Here is a 20546-nt window from a genome sequence, read left to right as displayed (position 1 = left end):
ATTTTCCTCTAATAGATATATAAGGTGAAGAACTGAAGAAAATCGTAGAAAGGGAAGGCCATCTTAATGGAACTTTAAAGCGTGAATTTGACACACGGGACACCTAAAATATCCGCAGCCATATAGTGAGATTTTTGAAATATCCATTAATTTCTGAAACATTTTTCAACAGGTTTCAGTTTTTTACATTTTCCATCGCGCAATATAGGGTAGAGAACCATTTGGGCAGCACCCCCTATTCCCGTCAGCAACGTTCATTACTCGAGCGCATTACAACCGAATTACTTGTTTTTTAGTACATGGTTAGTTTCTGTCGATATCTAGTGGTGTACAAACAATCAAGCCATTTGGTTGGAACGCGGTCGAGTTATTAACGTTGCGGGCGGGAATAGGGGGTGCTGCCCAAATGATTCCGCTCCCTACTGCCGCTAACCGCAAGTCGAGCACATCTGTATATGGGCCTCCATATATAGATGTGCTTGACTTGCGGTTAGTGGCAGTATAGCTTAAGGATATATTTATACTAGCTTTATGTACCCGGCCTTGCTCGGAATTGCCAGTTTGATTCGCAGTTTTTTTTCACAATCGGAAAATGAATAAACCAATTGGTCAACAGGATAATTGCGTTTTCTTATCGATACTTCATCATTTGATCAGAAGAAGGCAGATTTCATTTGAAAACATTGACTGATTTTGAAGAAGGGAGCAAACCCATATTCGCCATATTCCGGGCAAACGTTTATTTCTAAAGAAGGAAAAACATCCACCGATGCCTTATTCCGGGCAAACGTCTATTTTTAAAGAAGGGATCACATTCACCATCCAGAAGGAAACACATTAATCATTGCTTGTCACTGGGCAAACCATAATTTCGATAAATGGTTAAATTGATCGATAACTAAACAATACAATAATGGGTTCAGAAGTTAGGCTGGAGCATACACACAAACATACAAACATTGAGTTTTATATATCTCGGGTACTTATTCAAAAGGACGTATGTGATTTTGTAAACAAAGATGCATACGTCGATTTGTCAAATATGATGGCACTCCTACGCAAACCAACACAACGAACATGTAGCCGAAACCTCCCCTACCTGTATGTGGCGATGGTTTGCGTGGGGAGTGCTATCAGATTGCAGAAATCAACGTTTAAATTTTTGTTTACAAAATCACATACGTCACATCACTGAATAAGTATCCGAGATATATAGATAGCTAATAGCTATATGTATCCGGCTTTGCTAGGGACTGAAAAGTAAATTATTCAATTAAAATGTCCAATGCTGTAGCACAAAACCCACAGAGGTAGATCTACCGCTCATAGAATTGTTCCTTTGTATCAATCTATTTTTATATATTTGTTTGGCCCTTCTACCTTTTCAATAAACATCTTCCAAAAATAGAGAATAAGTGTACCAAATCTGATTGTAATTTATCCTGGGAGTTACACTGAATTGCTCATTTTTTAAAGACAACCCCTTCCCCCATAACTTCCATTTTTCCCCAATGACCCTCCCACCTCCTTTGTTATCTTCTCCTTGGGATAGAAAATGTGTACACCAAATTTGGTTGAAATCGGTCCTGGGAGTTAGGTGTTACACTGAATTGCTCTTTTTCTAAATACAACCCTTCCCCCTTACCCTCCCTTTTTCCCAATGATCATCCTTTGTTATTTTCTTCTTAGGATAGAGAATGTGTGTACCAAATTTGGATGAAATCGGTCCAGGGGTTCAAAATATACACTGAATTGCTTGTTTTCTGAACAATACCCCTCCCCTCAGACCCCTCCCTCTTTCCCAAATTACACTTCCATATGATCGACTACTCTTAGTGAATATGTGTACAAAATTTGGTTGATATGGGTACTGGGGTTGGGAGCTACACTGAATTGCTCGTTTTATAAAGACAACCCTCCCCCATACCCTCCCTTTTTTACAATGACCGCCCCACCCGCTTTGTTATCTTTTCTTTAGGGTAGAGAATGTGTGTATCAAATTTGGTTGAAATCGGTGCAGGGGTTCAGAATTTACTCTGAATTACCCGTTTTCTGAACAATACCCTCCCTCCAGACCCCTCCCCTTTCAAAGATTACACTCTCATATGATTGTTTCCTTATATTGAATATGTGTACAAAATTTGGTTGAAATCGGTCCTAGGAGATGCAAGTTACACATAATTGTTCGTTTTCTAAACAAAACCCTCCCCTTTTCTAAATGACCCTCCCACCTTTGTCAACTTCCCTGAGGATAGAGAACGTGTGTACCAAATTTGGTTGAATTCGGCCAAGTGGTTCAGAAGTAGTTAGCGAACATACATACATAGATTGATTTTTATATATATAGATTAACTCTTTTTGAAAAGCAAAGGAATTATAATATTAATAGATTTTGAATTAGTGTTTTCTTCTAACTTTATTTTAACCCTTTAGGTACATCATACTTATCAGAACAGTTCTCTCCTACTTTGTAGTTTTATTTTTACAATTAGTATCTTCCTCCAAAGTCAGTTCGCGTCCTTTAAGTTGACAGTCTGAGTATTCTCAGATATTGACTTCAAAACACGCAAACAGACGTGAACGTGAGGAAATTGTCCTCCATATTTGACATACATGCCAAACACCAAGAAATATAAAGTTTTCGTTTAGCTAAATTAAACGAATGTATTTTTCAATTATTTTCCTGATTAAATTTTTATTATAAGCTTTCATTATCATTTTTTTTTGTTACAACACGCGTGTGCAGCTCTAAGGGTGTTTTGCTGATTGATTTCATAATAATGAGGCATTTCCTTTCCAATCCCAAGATATTTTATTTTCATGAACCGGTAAAAAGTTGAATCGATTGATTTCCCTTATTGCATCGCTATGATGTCCCTTGTTGTTGTCTCTGTACTGACTTCCCCCAAATCTCAATCATTGACATAAACCATCCATCGGACTCATTCTTCAAATTCCTAAATGTATCTAACAATCGTATATTTCAGGCATGATAATGATGGCCATGTGTCTGATCATACCAGTGGAGTTCATCGTCGACCATCCATTCTATTTTGCACTAATCAACAAAAAAGAAAAACTCGTCTATTTCAATGGTCGCATGCAGAATCTGAACTGATGCAATTAAAGAGGATTTGCGACTTGTTTAACATTTTTTATTACATTCAATGATGACATTACTTATCATTATTCATCATCATTCATGCTGAACTTGGTCAATTTCATTCATCATCGATCTTTTTTTTTTTGATTTGATGGTAGACTTACCAGATGGTATCCTACCTTGTACCGGATTTTGGAAAGCTATTTCCAGAATCGTGTACTATTATACGAAACTGATGCCGGTTAGAGAAGCGTTCCTATTACCGCAGAAGTTCCGCACGGTTCAATACTGGGCCCGGTATTATGGAACCTTATGTACGACGGATCCTGAAACTAAAGTTCCCTCCTGGTGTCAAGATCGTTGGCTTCATGTGCTGGGTCGTGCGTAAATGCATTCTCTCTTGTAAAAAAATGGCATCCTTGTTCATACAGTGTCTTTTCGTCCTCCTTTTGAACAAACTTTTTTTGTTGAATACCTATCTTGGCTGTCCATCTGCACAGCACAAGTCTCCGAAATGGATAAAATAATACTACATTTACGAAAAAGAATCCACGTGTCTCGGACCCACAATCTCATACCCTCCAGATAGGCGTGATAACTCCTACACAACAAGACCGATTAAAGATCACGTTTGTGGAAAAGCTGTCAGAATTCGAGTACCAACCACAACCACGGTTAGCTCTTTTCTGCAAATTGAATACATTTTTCGGATGCTTGATTTGCCCAATCCGGTACACGTGGATTCTTTTTCGCAAATATATCTATCTGTCCATATCGAAATTATGTGCTGTGCATATGCACATCCAAGACAGGTTAGAATATGGTATTGGCGTATGTCTTTTTAGTGAAAATGTACTGCTGCAGGATAAATAATGTACAAACCCATGTGCAAACTCCAACATTTTGCGCTGCGGAAAGTTGATACGTTAATAGAAAAAAATGTTATGTTCATTTAGGAACATTTGTGCATCACGTAGTAGAATGATTTTGGGTTCTCAAAAAAATGTTACCGTGGGCATCGAAATCCGTACACTTAAGCACCTTAGTATATGAAAAAGTCATTAGAAAATAGGAATCGAATGTAAATAAAACGTTTGTCATTGACACAGGCGCATGAAGGCTTCTACTTTAGAAGTGTTTCACATTTACTCATTAAAAACTACGAAAAACATGATAAAATAATAAATTAAATCAACTACTCCTGACTCGAAATCCGTCCACCGTGGACGGATTTCGAATCAAAGGATCAAAATCCGTACAGCTATTTCTTAACTCAATATTTAAATTGAAACAGTCTGATTGACTAAACTACCACTGTAAATAGTTCGATACGCACCTTGAGCAGTACAGCACCGAAATCCGTCCACCTCATGAGATATCAATGAATTAAAGAGGGTTAATGGTAATTAATGTAGGAATAATTAATCTTATACGGTTTAGATACTTGACAGTAAGCTTTTAGGGCATAGAATTGGAAAGAAGGCTTTGAAATTAAAACAACAAAAATCGAAAACAAATCTCCACCCACCAAACGCGGAGTTTGTGCTGCCATTTTGTTTTCGGGTAGAGCATAACTGCACCAAAAGTAACTGTGTTTTAATTGCTAATGGCAAATCATTACATAAGATAAGCGGAATACAAATCGAAGGGATCACTGCTCAAGGTGCGTATCGAACTATTTACAGTGGTAGTTTAGTCAATCAGACTGTTTCAATTTAAATATTGAGTTAAGAAATAGCTGTACGGATTTTGATCCTTTGATTCGATTATTTTATCATGTTTTTCGTAGTTTTTAATGAGTAAATGTGAAACACTTCTAAAGTAGAAGCCTTCATGCGCCTGTGTCAATAACAAACGTTTTATTTACATTCGATTCCTATTTTCTAATGACTTTTTCATATATTAAGGTGCTTAAGTGTACGGATTTCGATGCCCCACGGTATCTTCCTTATTTCGCGCATGAAAATAGGATGGTTCCTAATTTCGCGCAAAAATCGTTATTGGTTTCATGAAAAATAGGGGAAACCGTCAAATGTTGAACGGCTAATTTTGTCGCCTATTGTTGAACTCCCATAAGAAATGCACGTTCGTTCAACAATAGGCGAAGAAATTAGCCGTTCAACATTTGGCGAATTACCCTAATCAATTGACCAAAAGAAGCATGTATCCATTGGTAAAAATATGCAGATAACGGTATAAGACACCCGTTAGTACCCATTATTTAATCGAAATAGTATGCCCCTATATTTCGCCCCTGGTACTTTGCTTAGATTTTTGTTTAGGATTTTTAGTTCACACAAGTCATAATTCCTCATATATCGTTTCTTTCTGTAATATGAACCATATTTTAGGAAAGAAAGCATTGTATGAGCAATATTTAGCTGGTGTATTAAAAAAAGTTTTAACTTTCGAGACATCATGTATGAAAGTCTCAAATTCCGCTATCTTTCACATAGGACATCTTCAAATATGTGTGTCTTCTTCAATCACTTTCAATTCATTCAATCAAGGCAATCAATTTATCAAGGCATCTTCAATATTATATACATTATCGAAAAAGCTTATTTTTATTCTTGACTTAAGATTAGCATAATTTTTGACATCGGATTCGAAAGCTATTGCAGGCACTAACCTATAAGATTTGTCAAGTCAACATTATTCTATGTCGGTGGTTATCCGCCAGAAAATTAGATACAAAGCGTATGAACTCTTCGGGTTCTATTCAGCGTAAAACAATCGATTCCAGTGCATCATACTGCTTTTGTTTCGTTAGAATGTTGCAAATGAAACTACGAAACAACAATGAACGAAATTAGGCTACCTATACTGACTCTCATTGCCTAATTTCGCGCACACACAAAATTTCACACTTTTTAATAGTAATGACGAATAAACATATCCAACAGAGCATAATGAATACAAATAGTTCCGAAAAGTAGCCACTTTTGCAGTGTTAAATCATTTGTTAACTTAGGTCATATTCTTCGTCTCTATGCTAAGCACAAGCAAATATGGCGGTCGATGGAGAAACAATTGAAATAATTTTATTTGGTGTACTAAACTAAGTTTGATTTTCAAATTCTTTCGTGACAAACATTCAGCAACAACAATATTTTGTAATCCTCCCAATTTTTTATTTTGACTGGTACCTTAAAATTGAAAAAAATAATAATAATTTTATGATGCACGAAGTTAGGGCGCGCGTGAAATTAGGCACATCACGGTAACAGAGCGTTGTTAAATCTTATTTATTTATTTATTTTTATTTATTTCGTTAACCGACGTAGACTAGTACATATACAATAAACATATTTTTCTTAAATTTCTTAATGCTATAAATTCGGTATTATAGTGTTTAAAAATAAAAATAGTTTTGTTCGGTAGTGTTTAATTTTTCGATTTAATGTAGGTTTGTGTAGGTTTCGAATTGTGACATTATATTTTTTTAGGTTCTGCCGTGACATTGTAAAGTCAATAGTTTCGCAGTGTTGATTATAGATGGCCATCATCTGATTGAGAGGTCCGAATTTTGCATAATTTGTACGGCATGCAGTGATTAATTAAAATGTATTGTCGGCGTAGCACCAACTTAGAATTCGGAAGTCCGGACTTCCGAACCGAACTTTCTTCCGAAGTTTTATCTGTTTGAATCCAGCGCACTACTTCCGAAGTTGAGAAAGTTGCCTGTATCTAAAGAAAAATCCAACTTCGGTATAAAAGCGGTATAAATTTATTCCGGATACACAATATGTCGATGACGCAGTTGTCGAGATGGTATGTAGAAATTTAATTTTGATAAAATGTTTGTTGAATCAATACGCTGCGAAACTATATCGTTAATAAATGAAACCATTGCAGTTTCACGACGCTCTTTCAAAGATTGAATGGTTTCCTAATGTAATTGAGAGATTTGATGCTGTTCTTTTTCTGCTGAATGATGTAAGGTTACATTTTTTTTATTGCAGCATTCGTAGAATGTGCATATTTCGTTCTGGAATATGTTGCGGTAATTTTTATTCCCTATTTCCAAAAAGAGCTTAATGTCATCTGCATAGATTAACACTTTAAGTGAGTCAAGAATGAAGGAAATGTCGTTTACATATATTATGAATAATAGAGGCCCCAAATGAGAGCCCTGGAGAACACCAGAAGTGACTTGAATGGGTTTTGATCTATTGTTGTTAAATTTTATAATCAATTGGCGATCAGTTAAGTAGGATTCAAGCCATTTGAGTAGTCCCGACTCAATTCCAGTTTGACGGTGAAACAAACCGTGAGCTGTTACAGCTTAATTATTATGTGCTCTCTTTGGCTCAAGGGCGTTTTGAAATTTGGAGTAAACCAAGGGACTATATACCACGTAGACAGTTCAGTGGAAGGGGAATATGACAAATTTGTTTATTTATTAAAATAATTCAACTGACAATGAATGTCTGAATGAATATTACTTAAACTTATTGGTTACGGTCAGCGGTACGGAAAAAGTCTAGTAATCGATGACGAAACATGTCAACTGATAAATTAAAGTGAAAAGTATCGAAGAATTTCGTTGAAGCGACGACTGTTAGATCGAATTAGTTCGGGTACTGCATAGTTGCTAGTCTGTGGTTCTAGAAGCAAAATTAGACTTAATAATTATTATTATTAATTAATAATTATTTGCGAGCGTCTTAGCGGAAAAAGTTGTTGAAAAAATGGTCAACCTTTTACTTCTACGAATTGGTGGAAGTAAAAAGAAGACATTTTTTTTTAAACCGTGCAAAAATAGACGTTGGCGAAGAGGTCTTTCAGGTGCATATAGCCATGAGAATAGATAGTATTTATTTTCATTGTGCATATAGATTTAACTGCGACAGAGTAGTGCTGGACAATCGATGTTGAAAGCCCTGAGCTTCCCCTCATACAATTCACCCGTGAGCAGCTTCCCAGCAAACGTAGCTTGAGCGGCGATCCGTCTAAACTCTAGTTGTTCGATGCTAATCAAACGACACCGTTCCTCGTGCGGTGGTAAGTTCGTCGAATCACGCCACCCTAAAGATCGAAGAGCGTATCTTAGAAACTTTCATTGAACGGCATTTGATTCTAGCGATCCATTTGACCTGGAAAGGATACCAAACAACAGCGGATGATTCAATTATTGATCTCACAAGGAAACAGTACACCCAGGTTTTTTACACGGATGGAATTCATTAATTTCGCGGGTAACCTGAATTTTCACTGCTTTCACTGCTATTTAACCCCTGAATTTTCTTTGATTTTCTGAATTTTTTCGTGGGGTCAACTCATTATTTCATTGACGCTGAAGGTCTTAAACGACTAAAACCAAACCGTGTAAAAAAAACCTGGTTGTACAGTGATCTAAAGCACAACGGATTACGTTAAATTCGCCGACGATTTTGAAAATGAAACCCAATTAGATCGGGCTACAATGTCATCGTAGTGAGGTCTGTATGTCAGTCCGCTATCCAGGATAACGCCAAGATCCTTAATGTGCTGAACGCGAGTGAGCGATCGTCCAGACAAGACATAGTCGAAGATGATTGGTGCGTTTTTCCGGTGATATGAAATGATGTTGCATTTTTCTATACTTAGGTCCATGAGATTTCTTGAGCACCAGTCCGCAAAAATACACAACATTTTGCAGTTCGTTGCAGTCTGTCAGGTTTTTTTTATAACGTAATATATTTTGGAATCGTCTGCGTAGAAGAGGCGGCAGCATTGTGACAACAGCATGAAAATATGATTAATAAAGATCGAGAATAGTAGAGGGCCCAAATTGCTGTCTTGAGGTACTCCCGATTTGTTTGCGAAAACTTCTGATTCTGACGTGCCAATTTTCACATGCAAAGAACGATTCTGCTAATATGACCTAAACCAATCGGCAGCCGTTGATGAGACGCCGAGTAACATCAGCTTGAGGGCCGTACACATATTACGTAAGCACTTATGGAGGGAGAGGGGTCGGTCAATAACTTACGCTCCATATAAATGAAAAATCATTTGTATGAAAAAAATCTTACATGGGGGAGGGGGTGTCGAAAAACCAAGAAAAATTGCTTACGTAATAAGTGTACGGCCCCTTAGCAAGCAGAATTTCATGGTCCACAGTATCGAAAGCGGCTTTCAGATCCATATATGCTGCATCAACCTGCCATCCGGAATCCATGCAACGCTGGCAACTGGACGTAAATTGAACCAAGTTCGTAGTAACCGACCGCTTCGGATAAAAACCATGTTGTTCGAAATCAATGTAAAGTTCTTAAAACACGCAAATAGAGCGTCATGCATGATAATTTCAAACAACTTCGAACAGGCAGGCAGAGATGTAATTGCGCGGTAATTTAGAATGTTCCGCTTATCTCCCTTTTTGAGCAACGGAAATATATACGAATGTTTCCAGTGTGAAGGAAACTCGCTTTGCAGTGCCGAAAGTTGGAAAATTCTCGCAAGTGGGCGGCAGAGATTTACAGCACAACGTTTCAAAACTGATGATGGAATCCCATCTGGCCCGGTTATAAAGGAGCTTCAGTTTGCGCATTGCGGCCATTACCATTACATGTCTTCAATAATGTGGGGAATGTCAAAATGCAGCACATCACGTGGCGTCCCGTCAATGGCACGTAACACTTGCACCGGCGAGGCAGTGAAATCATAAAACACTTGCTTAAATTGTCGGGCGAACAGACTACATTTCTCTTTTTCGGTATCTGCTGTGTCATATCCAAGAAACATAAAACAAGGAGGCCCAGATTCCTTCCGTTTGGAATTAACAATCGACCACAAGTTTTTGGGTTCCTACGTAGGTTGCCTTCGGTTCGTCTTACGTGTCCATTATAGAGGAAATGATTGTACTTGTGGTAACGATTGCTTGCGAAATTGAATAGCTGTTTGGAATATGGTGAGCGATAATTGCAGTATTTACGGAGAGCAGCTGAACGCTGTCGTTTCAGTGCGCGTAGGCGTGGATTCAACCATGGAGGTTTCTGCGGGGGTTGTCTGTTTGGAACAGTGTGGAGAAATGCATCTTCCAGCGCAATACTGAATAAATCCACTGCATGATTGATACTGTTCGTCAAGTGTGCACGCTGGGGGAGGAGGGTATCTAAAACTGACTAAAACCTATCCACGTACTATATGGATTAGTGTAGTTCATAAAATCGATTTATCTTCACAACGCTCATCTGATTCTGTATCATGTTCTGAGTGTCCTCCGAAAATTTGAGCTTATTTGGATTAAAACTGATTTAGCACAAGCCGTTTCAAGTTTGCATGCAAATTAATAAATTGTATTATGGTTTCATAATATTGATTATGGCGCTTCCCCATTAAGCGCAGGATAAAAGAAAATCTACAGAGCTGAAAAGAATTCTCAAGATCTTTCACTCAGTGAAAACTGCATCTTAATTAATCGTTTCAAAAATTAGTGTCTCGTACTTGACTCGACTTTTCTTCGTGAAATCTGTGTTGTTATCATTAGTGAGGCTTGGTGTGTATCAGCGGAAATTACACTAAACTGACAGTGTTCATCAACCGATGTCTACGTTTACTAATTTGAGCTTGGTGACTCACAAGAAAAAAATATATTAAGCTCCTTTAGTGGAATGTATTCAACCGTCTAAGACGAATTAAGTACTCTCCATTTAATTCCACCAATTATTTTCGATATCTTTGCAGATACGTATTTTGACCACACAGTTGTGGTCGAAATACGTATCTGCAAAGATATCGAAAATAATTGGTGGAATTAAATGGAGAGTACTTAATTCGTCTTAGACGGTTGACTCACAACAGTTGGGGCACAGTGAAACAGACGTCTCACTCAACACATGGTCCATCGTTCACCTTTTTAACGGTGGATTCAATTTTTCGTACGTGATCGCGCTTCCATCGATTTTGCTTGTTTTTGACGTTTACGCCCTGCCGCCATCTGGTTGCCGTTTTGATTACACTTTGTTCTAAGTGAGACGTTTGTTTCTCTGTGGTTGGGGTCTCCAGTTAGCCTTGCGAGCAAAGGGATAGGATTGCCAATCCGGAGATGGCGAGTTCGATTCTCGGTCTGGCTTACGATGTTTTCGGTTGGGAAACGTTTTAGGCTTCCTGGGCATAGCGTATCTATTGTACTTGACACACTAGATACATACTCATGCAATTGGCAGGCATAGAAAAGCTTTCAATTAATTATTGGCAGTGGCTGGTATTCAACCCGCCGCTGCCAGTATCCAGGCGCTATCGTATATGCGCAAATAGCCAGCATGAGTTAACCGCCAGATGCCTTTCGCCATATTAATTTCAGAAAGTTAACTCCTAGTGTACCGCTGTAAACACACTTTAAGTAGGCGATTCATTAATAACTGAAAAATTGAATAGCAGGCCAAGGGCCATGTGAAATGTAAAGCCATGGAAGGAGAAGAATAACAAGAAGAAGAAGAAAAAGATTCACAATAGGATCTTGAATGCTGAGCTCCATAAACAATGCCATTGTCGGCGCCGCACTCTAATTTGGAACAATTGTAAGGAAACAAATTTACACGCATTCATTTGCATATAGAAACACATCACACAGGTGAGTGTGCATGAGATTATAAAACAGTTGCAACGACCGATCTCGGCTAAATTCCTACCCGTAAATGTAATGCCACACATTACGAAAGAGCGGACACGAAATCTGCAAGCGAGCTCTGTACTGGAAACCGGGAGGATACCGCAGCAGGAACAGACCCACTGGCTAGTGGTGACGTAGTCTCCATACATAAATGAAGGAAGTCGGCCCGAATATGACCTGGGCCCAGGTCAAGGCTAAAGCGAGCAGCCGCTTGGGATGGAGATCTTTTACGTTGATCCGATGTACCCCATCAGCACCACCGAGTCCGAATTACAAAACGTAGACTTCGGTTGTTGAATACTTTCAGCGTGATCCCTGTTGATACACACCAAGTCTCACTGGCATAAAACAACACATATTTTAATACCAGGGGTACGGGTGGTCATATACAAAAGAGAGATAAAATAGCATAGATGTGTTCAACTTCATCCTGTAGGGCTAGTATTAGGTTGCTTTGGCTCTGGTCCGCTCTATTGCGGTCTTTGCTTCTCTACGCTGCTCAACCTTCTGCCAGGTTGATTCAGTAATCCACGTTTTTGCGGAGTTTGAGCTTGGCAATCTCACAATTTATTCACCAACATAGTGCTTGGGAACAAAACCTGAAAGCTTTTTGCTTATATTTTCTCCGTTGTATCTTGTTTGGCAAACAAAATTTGAGACCTTATCTGACCAAAGACATCATGAGTTAAGTGTCGGCTTGAAATTAATGCAATGCTTGTCGATATGTTTTAAATTGAAAAAGCTAAACAAAAGTTGTATCGAATACATCAAAAGTAATACCACATGGATAAATTATACGTTTTAACACAAGTATTAAATCGATAACATGGCTTTCTCAATTTCAGGTTTGGTTGCTGTTGAAATGTGTATGATGTTTTCTCGTATTCATAAGTTTGCCGTGGATAGACCATTCCTATACATTTTTAGACAGAACAACCAATTATATTTCATCGGACGAACAATTGCTATTGCAATATAAACCTACTGTCTTAGTATTACGATAAACCTTAGCAACTCGTAGATATTGCTTTTTTCAGTTTTCAGCAAAAAATATGTGAATAAATAAATGAAATCAATCAAAATATTCAGACTTGTGGTTTTGTTTGTAATTATTAAATATCGAAGGTCAACTTTGAGTATAACCTGAAGACCCAGTTATCCGAAACCTTGGAAGGATTTCATGTACGGGAGCATGCAAATTAATCTGAAGTGGAACAGTTCTTTATCACATTGTTTGTTTCAGTTTCGAATCTGTGAGCCGGAATCGCCTTCGTCAGTATGTTCACAACTTGCTGTTGACTTCCAACGTGCTGCAAACCGATCAGATTTTCGTCGATCTTCTCGCGTACGAAATGATGACAAATGTCTATGTGCCTACTACCAGCTCACGTAACGGAACTATCTTCATCTGCTTTCGTTCTTCCTCACTGCTAGAACTCATCTGCTTCAGTTTTTGATTGTGGTCCGCCGGGGTCGCAACTGGATCACAGTCCCCCATGCCGAACCGTTCGAGTAGCTGCTGAATATACTGCTCCTGGTCCAAACACAAAGTATCCTTCTGTCGCGTCACTCGGATGCCAAGGACTTTGTTGGCAAATCCAAGATCATTCATAACGAACTTCGACGTAAGCTGCTTCTTGAGGTGGTTCACCCAAAGCTGGTTGTTGGAAAAGATGAGGAGGTCATCGACATACACCGCTACTATCAGGATCTGACCATTTGCAATTTTATAGTACATGCACGTTTCGTATTTCGATCGTTTCAGTCCAAAGCGCTTCAATTCGCCATCCAGCTTCTGGTTCCAAACCCTGCTGGATTGTTTCAGTCCGTATAGCGCTTTCTTCAGCTTGCAGACACTCCTCGAACCGTCAGACGAATCCTTCTGGCTGCTCCATATAAATTTCCTCTTCTTTCAATTCACCTTGCAGAAACGCTGTTACTGCATCCATCTGGTGAATCTTCAGGTCCAACCTGGCAGCCAACGACATCAAATAGCGGATGTTGGCATACCGGACCACGGGCGAGTAGGTCTCTTCGTAGTCGACACCCTTGACTTGAGAGTAGCCCTTGATCACTAAACGGGCTTTGTACCGTTCGGTGGATCTATATGGATTGGTCTTGACCGTGTACACCCACTTGCAACGGAGGTGCATTCCTTCCAGCGGGCAAATCGGCGAGCTCCCAGGTCTGATTCTTCATCTGCACTCGGTACTCATCGACCATCGCGTCCTTCCAACGGTCGCTGTCCTCGCACGAAATCGCTTCCTGGAACGTCTGTGGCTCGACGCTCGCATCATCTGGGGTCCCAAATGAAAATCCCGATACTTGCCTGGGGCTACGCGCTCCCTCGCATTGCACCTTACCAACTGTTGTGGGTCTTCTGGTTGTGGAGAGAGCGCAGCAGGTTGTAGGTCAAGGTCGATCAGCGTGTTGTCGGCTCGGACTCGGTTTCACTGAGCTCGTCATCTTGCGCCTCCAGATCGTTTTCTTCACCGTCTACGAATGAAATCTCGTTCTGCACAACCATTTCGAAAGGTGCTTCTTGGGTGGAATCTTCTCTCGAAGTAACTTGACCTTCCTTCAGAAATATCACGACACGACTCACTGCTACGTCCTGCGTCTTGAAGTTGTACACTCTGTACGCTTTTGAGTTCTCGCTGTAGCCCATGAAAATGCAACGTTCTGATTTCTCATCCCATTTGCGTCTCTTCTCCTTCGGAATGTGCACCATGACTTCGCTTCCAAACACACGTAGGTGCGACAAATCGGGACGCTTTCCCGTAAACTTCTCTTCAGGAGTGACTTGAAGACCTTTTGTCGGTGAACGGTTGACGACGTATGAAGCAGTGGCTACCGCTTCCGCCCAGAATCGTTTTCCAAGCCCAGCATCAAACAGCATACTCTTGGCACGCTCCACCAACGTTCGGTTCATCCGTTCTGCAAGCCCATTCTGCTCCGGATTGTACGGAACCGTTGTCTCGTGATGGATCCCAGCTCGACGCAAGCACCGCCGCATCGCACAATTAACGTACTCCTTGCCGTTGTCCGTTCTGATCCGCTTGATTTGCTCTCCCGTTTGGTTCTCGACAAATGACTTGAAATCTTCAAATTCTTCCAAATCGTCCGCCTTTGATTTAAAAAAATATACAAACGCCTTCCTGCTCGCATCATCGATGAATGTCAGAAAGTACCTGCTTCCTCCCAACGATACCGTTTCCATTGGCCCACAGAGATCGGAGTGAACCAGTTCGACCACCGGATCAGCACGATGACCTTTTACCTTGAACGGTTGCCGCTGGTGCTTACCTTGAATGCAGGGAACATTCATGAGGATTTCTCCAACTCTTCGTCTTCAAATTGCATGCCTGTCGCAATTTTCCTCAGCCGCTTCATACCGTCAGCCGAGAAATGTCCCAATCGAGGATGCCATAGTTGAAAACTATTCTGCTCCCGTGCCACGTGAACGTTCGGATTCAGCTTGTACTGTCCAACCGCTACGATCTCCTTCGTGGGGCTAACAACCTTGCACGAGCTCTTGTCAAGCGTCACCTGATATCCGCCTGGCACTTCTTGCCCACGGACAGCAGATTCTATAGGCCAAATCTGGAACACAGTACATTCTTCATGGTGATACCACACGACGAATCTCTGATGTCTACTTCCAGATTGAGGACGCCCTTCGAGATGACGTCAGCTTTCGCATTATTCGCTACGTTGATACTTGACGACACATTTTCAGCTTCTTCCAATAACTTCCTGTTCTGGCACAGATGCGTCGTTGCACCACCCAAGTAACCACTAAGCCGTTAAAAATGACATTAATTCGGTTCTATAGTCGCATTAAGGCTCAAGGCTCCATAAATCTGTTTTGAAAATTAATGACGTTATTGCTTGTTAGTATTGGTGAGGCAACTAGTACGAAAAAGTGACGAAAAATTGAAGTGGGTGGAAATGGGGTGGTAAAAGCTTGTCAGCTGCTACATAATGTTGCCAGATGCAACAAAATGTTTACTTTTGAGCATTTATGAAATCTATATAATAAAAATGAAATGGTCTGTGTTCGTATCCGCATAACTCTAAAACGGCTGGATGGATTTTCTTCATTCATTCAACAGATAAGTTCATTAACGTTTCCGACGGGTTTATATGATATTTTCCCAAGCGAAAATTACTAGCAAAATTAAGTAAATTGTTAAACACTAAAGCTAAGATTCGTATGGATAATTAGCATAGGCAGTTCACAACGCGCATTTTCGCCTACTATGCAGGACAACGTCTGCCGGGTCGACTAGTATTTTTTTTTTTTTATATGGAAACTTATTTTTAAATTCTTCATACACCACTGGGTTTTCAACATACAAGTGTTGGGGAAAGCAGAGTGTATCTAATTAAGAGTGGCGACATGTGCCGCATTTGACAGATCGCCTGCTCGTTTGGAACACGATTTTGTATGGGAATGACAGATGAATTTTGTTCCAATTCTGACAGTGTCACCACTCTTAATTACATACACTCTGGGGGAAAGTACAGTAAAACACTTTAATTCTCCGAATATTTACATTTTATCCGGTAAAATTTCGTGCACCGAGCACACTGAGTCAGTTTCCCAAATTAATGTATGACGAAATTAGGTCTTTTTTTATTCTTCATCCGCAGACTGTTTGTTTGCTGCTGCGTGAGTCTCGTGCCATCTAGAGGCCTGAATAAGAGAAACGCGGATAGGTATGTGCCGCCAATCGAACCGTCAAAAAACAGCAGCCAATCGAGCAGGAGACCTGTCAAGCAGCCAAAATGTTGGCTCAAATACTGAAAACGGCCAAATTCGATTTTATGCCATTTTTAAATAAAGAAATTTTACATAAGTTTACAATAATATATGCAAGTTATTTTTAAATTATGAAATGAAATTGCATTGTTTATTGGATTCTATTGTTTAGTGATGTGGACACATTAAATAGCGGATTGTGAGATTTTATCTACATGAACCGTTTCTTTCTTTTCATGTGTTGTTCTTTGATGAAGAAGAATGAATGCAGTGTTGGCAGAGTCATATTTTCTATCCGCGTTTCTCTTATTCAGGCCTCTAGTGCCATCCATCCACACTTTCTTGTGCGCAGTGCAAATAGAACAGAATCGAGTTGAATTAGGCTGTGGCACACAGCCTTGAAAGAATGCTAACCACAGATACTGATTTATTAGTTCTAATCTGTAAAATGAGTAAGGAATAATGAAATGTATATTTGCCACCAAAACCGATAATACGTTGAGAAATGATTCTACGAAAACATTGATTGTGGGGGGAGAAAATAGTAAAAGTATGCGCTGTCGTCTGCTTGGTCGAGGCTGCTCAGCTGCCGTAGTTTTGTTTTTTTTTGACTGCATGGTAGGATGAATGGTACGGTTAAATTAAATGTCAACCATTCTCCCCCCTGCCAACAGAAGCTAGCATAATCTTTTCTTTTTTTCTGATTGATTTGATTAATTCGACAAACCGCAATAATTATTTGATTAAATAAATCTGGCAACGATGAAATGATGATTCTTTTCTTGTATATGCATAAAGTTGTTTGCGTGTCGACTAGCATATTCGATGTATTGTTTTGATTTTTCTAAGTTGCTTCGCCGAGATTTTGAGCGCACTATTTCACCTAATGCGGTAGTGAATTTGGGTGTTCCGAATTTTACAACATTAACAATACGGCCGTCAAATTTGTCTCTCACTTCAAATTTTTAAAGCAGTTTTCGTTGGATTTTCGACATGAAGTGAAGAAATTGGTGTTCAACATCAAAGAAAAAAGTGAAAGTTAGGTAGTGAATTATGTTTAGTTGTGATAAAATCAAGAAAACGGCGAGAAAAGAACAAGTGAAAAACTGAGTGCATGTTCAAAATAAGTGTTGGGATCGTTCGGAGTTGGTGTGTGTACAATTAGTATACGAAAATTTGTTTAGGAAAAAAGCAGTTTTAAGCGCTTTTCAGTCAAATAATTAATAATTAATTTGCTAGGTGAGTGAAAAATTCATATAAAAATACCATGAATATACGTTGACAGAGGTAAGTTGGTGAATAGCAGTGAAATATTGAATTTTGGCTAAAATTGCATTAGTATTAGTGCGAATGAGAACAAAATCATCTTCATCATCAAATTGATTACGGTTTATAGAGCCTTAAAGACATGGTCAACAGTGCTGATAAGATCTATATTGAACTTGAGTGCTGCTCTAAAGCCGCTTTTGGCGAAATATTCGGCTGATATAGTGCATGCCCCTACTATTTTCCATGTCTATGCGTAAATGTCAAACTATTTAGACGAGTTGGAAAACGAAAAAAAAATGAAAGGAAAAATATTTATTTACATTCTGAAGCGTTCTATCTTTTTTCTTCCAGTTAATTAAAGTCCCAATTGGGATTCGATGATTTTTTTTGTTAATTGTATTAATCTTCGGTCTTGAACTGTGTTTGGTACGATGGATCTAGATTTTGCTGGTGGCTGAGTTTGCCATCTGATCCATCTTCGTACTGAGTGGATGCATTGCTGGGAGGGGCTAATAAACAGAAGAATTCTATCTGCGTTCATGTCGATGGCGAGGAAAGTGTTCAAAAAATATATTCCGTAAACGGATTATTTATTACTTATATCATATAGTAACCCAAAGGAACTCTTCAAATTAAGTTTATTTAAAAGATGCCTTTCAGCGAGCCTTTCAGGTGGGAATTAATATCACTAAATATAAATAGAAGAAATCCATACATGGATCATACATTCTCTATACGAATGTTATCAATACAATTATTCCTGTAGGTTTTCAAAAATATATCTGTCCCTAATGCGAGTGAAAGAGATAGCTTATAAAATTATGGGCGTTATTGTTTATGATTTCTCTCAAACGTCATACATGATAGCTCTAAATTGGAATTTAAGGTTTTCTTATTCGGCTTGTATCCACAAAGCTGATTAGCTTTATATCCAAGCGTTATATACCGATATACGGTTTCTTTTGCTGCTTGAGGTCCATACTGCCAACAAGCACTAGAAAAACCTATATAGAACTTATAAGCACTGAAAAGCTGTTATATGGTACAAATGCGGCTTATTACAGTGCTTAACGGTTACCTGGGCAGAATCGAAGATCCAGTCGGCATTGACCTCTGACGACTGTATTGCGTAGAATGCAGCGTGACCACTTTGCTTCCCACGGGCTTCCCCTCGGGTTTCCTTCTTCTCACTAAATTTCCTCTGCACGGTTACTGGCTAAAACCCATTAATGGGTACTATGGCACCCATTTTCGTCAAAACCGCCACTACTCATTTAATGAGTAAAAGCGATATACCCATTAATGGGTAAATCATGTTTCTGTCAAATGATGGGTATTATTTTACCCATCATGGGGAAGCATTTTTCCTGCAAAATGGGTAAATAAATACCCATTTTGTCTAAATGAAATGGACAATTTGTTAATTTTGAGAAGAAGAATATTTGCAAAATCATTCAAAGAAAATACGCATTATCGACTACATTATATTTCTAGATATTCACATTTGTTTTGCAAACTAGATATTCTAGATATTCACATTTTTTTACAAAGTTGCACATAAATCATAAAATGTTTGAGCGATCGTATTCCCTGCGACAAGCCGCTAATTCCAATGATGCAATCGATAGTTATTCAATGTCCACTACTTTTGCCTTCTTGTTGTTTGCCAGATGCTGCTCCTCGAACCATGCCGTTCTCTTTTAAATTACGAATGTTGCGCCACATGATAATGGTCTTGCTACCGAATTAGTTCCGGGTTCTTGCCATTTGAAGTTGACGATATCTTTAAAAAAGAAGCGTTGTTTTAAATAATAAATGAATAATGAATATTCATATACTCTTCCTTTATGTTAGCCAGTGGAAAAAATATTGAAATTATTGAGATTCGTTTTAGTAGAACCCTTATTGCAAGACAAGTGAAAAACGCACTCTTACCCCACCGGTGGGGTAAAAGTGCGCATCGGGTGGGGTAAGAGTACCGTCAACTGGGGGGAAGATGATCATTTTTAAGACAAAACATGCAATAACAATGTGTGTTTACATTTTAAATCAAAACAAATATTTTCAAAACATGTACTGCTATACGTTGCAATAATCAACAAATGTAGTTTCCTGAAATGCATCCGCATTTATTAAAATTAATTAAATTAATCGGCACTGCAAGAGATGTGCTATTTAATCGGAAAAATCATATGCAAGCACATCCCGGATGGAAGCTCATCCCAAAGAAAACAAAATTTTCTTCTATTTTGCAACTATTTCAGCTTTCATAAATGATTGGATTAACCAGAAAACGCGAAAATCGTACTTTCTCCCTATGCTGCCAATGCACTTTTTTGGCCAACGACACTTTTTTCGTGGTTCTTGTGACGACCACCAGATGTCGAAATGATCGATGAGCTTTACTCAAATTCACCTATAAAGATTTTTTTTTTTGTGTCTTTATTAAAGAGACTTTCAGCCCGAGGCTGGCTCGTCTCCGATTGCCTATAAAGAGTTTGTAATTGTTTATTCCTCAACATTTTTATTTTTATTTTGGGAGAAATTTTCATAAGCCGGACGATTGTAATGAATACATTAAATATTTTCTATAAAATAAACCCATTTGAGTTCATCAGAAAATATTATGATTCAAATCAGTAACCATAAATAAATTATATGTGTCATCACTCATACATTTTTCATAAGCCTCACACATAAAATGCATTAGAATAAGGCAATTGCAAAAATCTATATCGCTCACACATAAAATATATACAGATTTTTTGCGCAGTGATTTCAACGACTGTTCAAGGAGCATGGGAAAT

General features: G+C 38.8%; 1 protein-coding gene across 1 annotated transcript in view; it reads left to right on the top strand.

Annotated features, from left to right (window-relative positions):
• The window catches only part of LOC134211652 (serine protease inhibitor 42Dd-like), a 56944-nt gene extending 53800 nt beyond the window's left edge, over window positions 1–3144 (top strand). Inside the window, exon 6 of the mRNA XM_062688747.1 lies at window positions 2988–3144. Coding sequence (XP_062544731.1) covers window positions 2988–3118 — 131 coding nt within the window. The 3' untranslated portion in view covers window positions 3119–3144. The remainder of the gene's footprint in view (window positions 1–2987) is intronic.
• The last annotated feature ends 17402 nt before the right edge of the window (window positions 3145–20546 follow it).

This window comes from Armigeres subalbatus, chromosome 2 (assembly GCF_024139115.2).
Source record: "Armigeres subalbatus isolate Guangzhou_Male chromosome 2, GZ_Asu_2, whole genome shotgun sequence".
In the NCBI taxonomy this organism is placed as follows: Eukaryota; Metazoa; Arthropoda; class Insecta; order Diptera; family Culicidae; genus Armigeres; species Armigeres subalbatus.
Note: the sequence above shows the minus strand (reverse complement) of the source record. Positions and strands in the feature narration are given on the sequence as shown.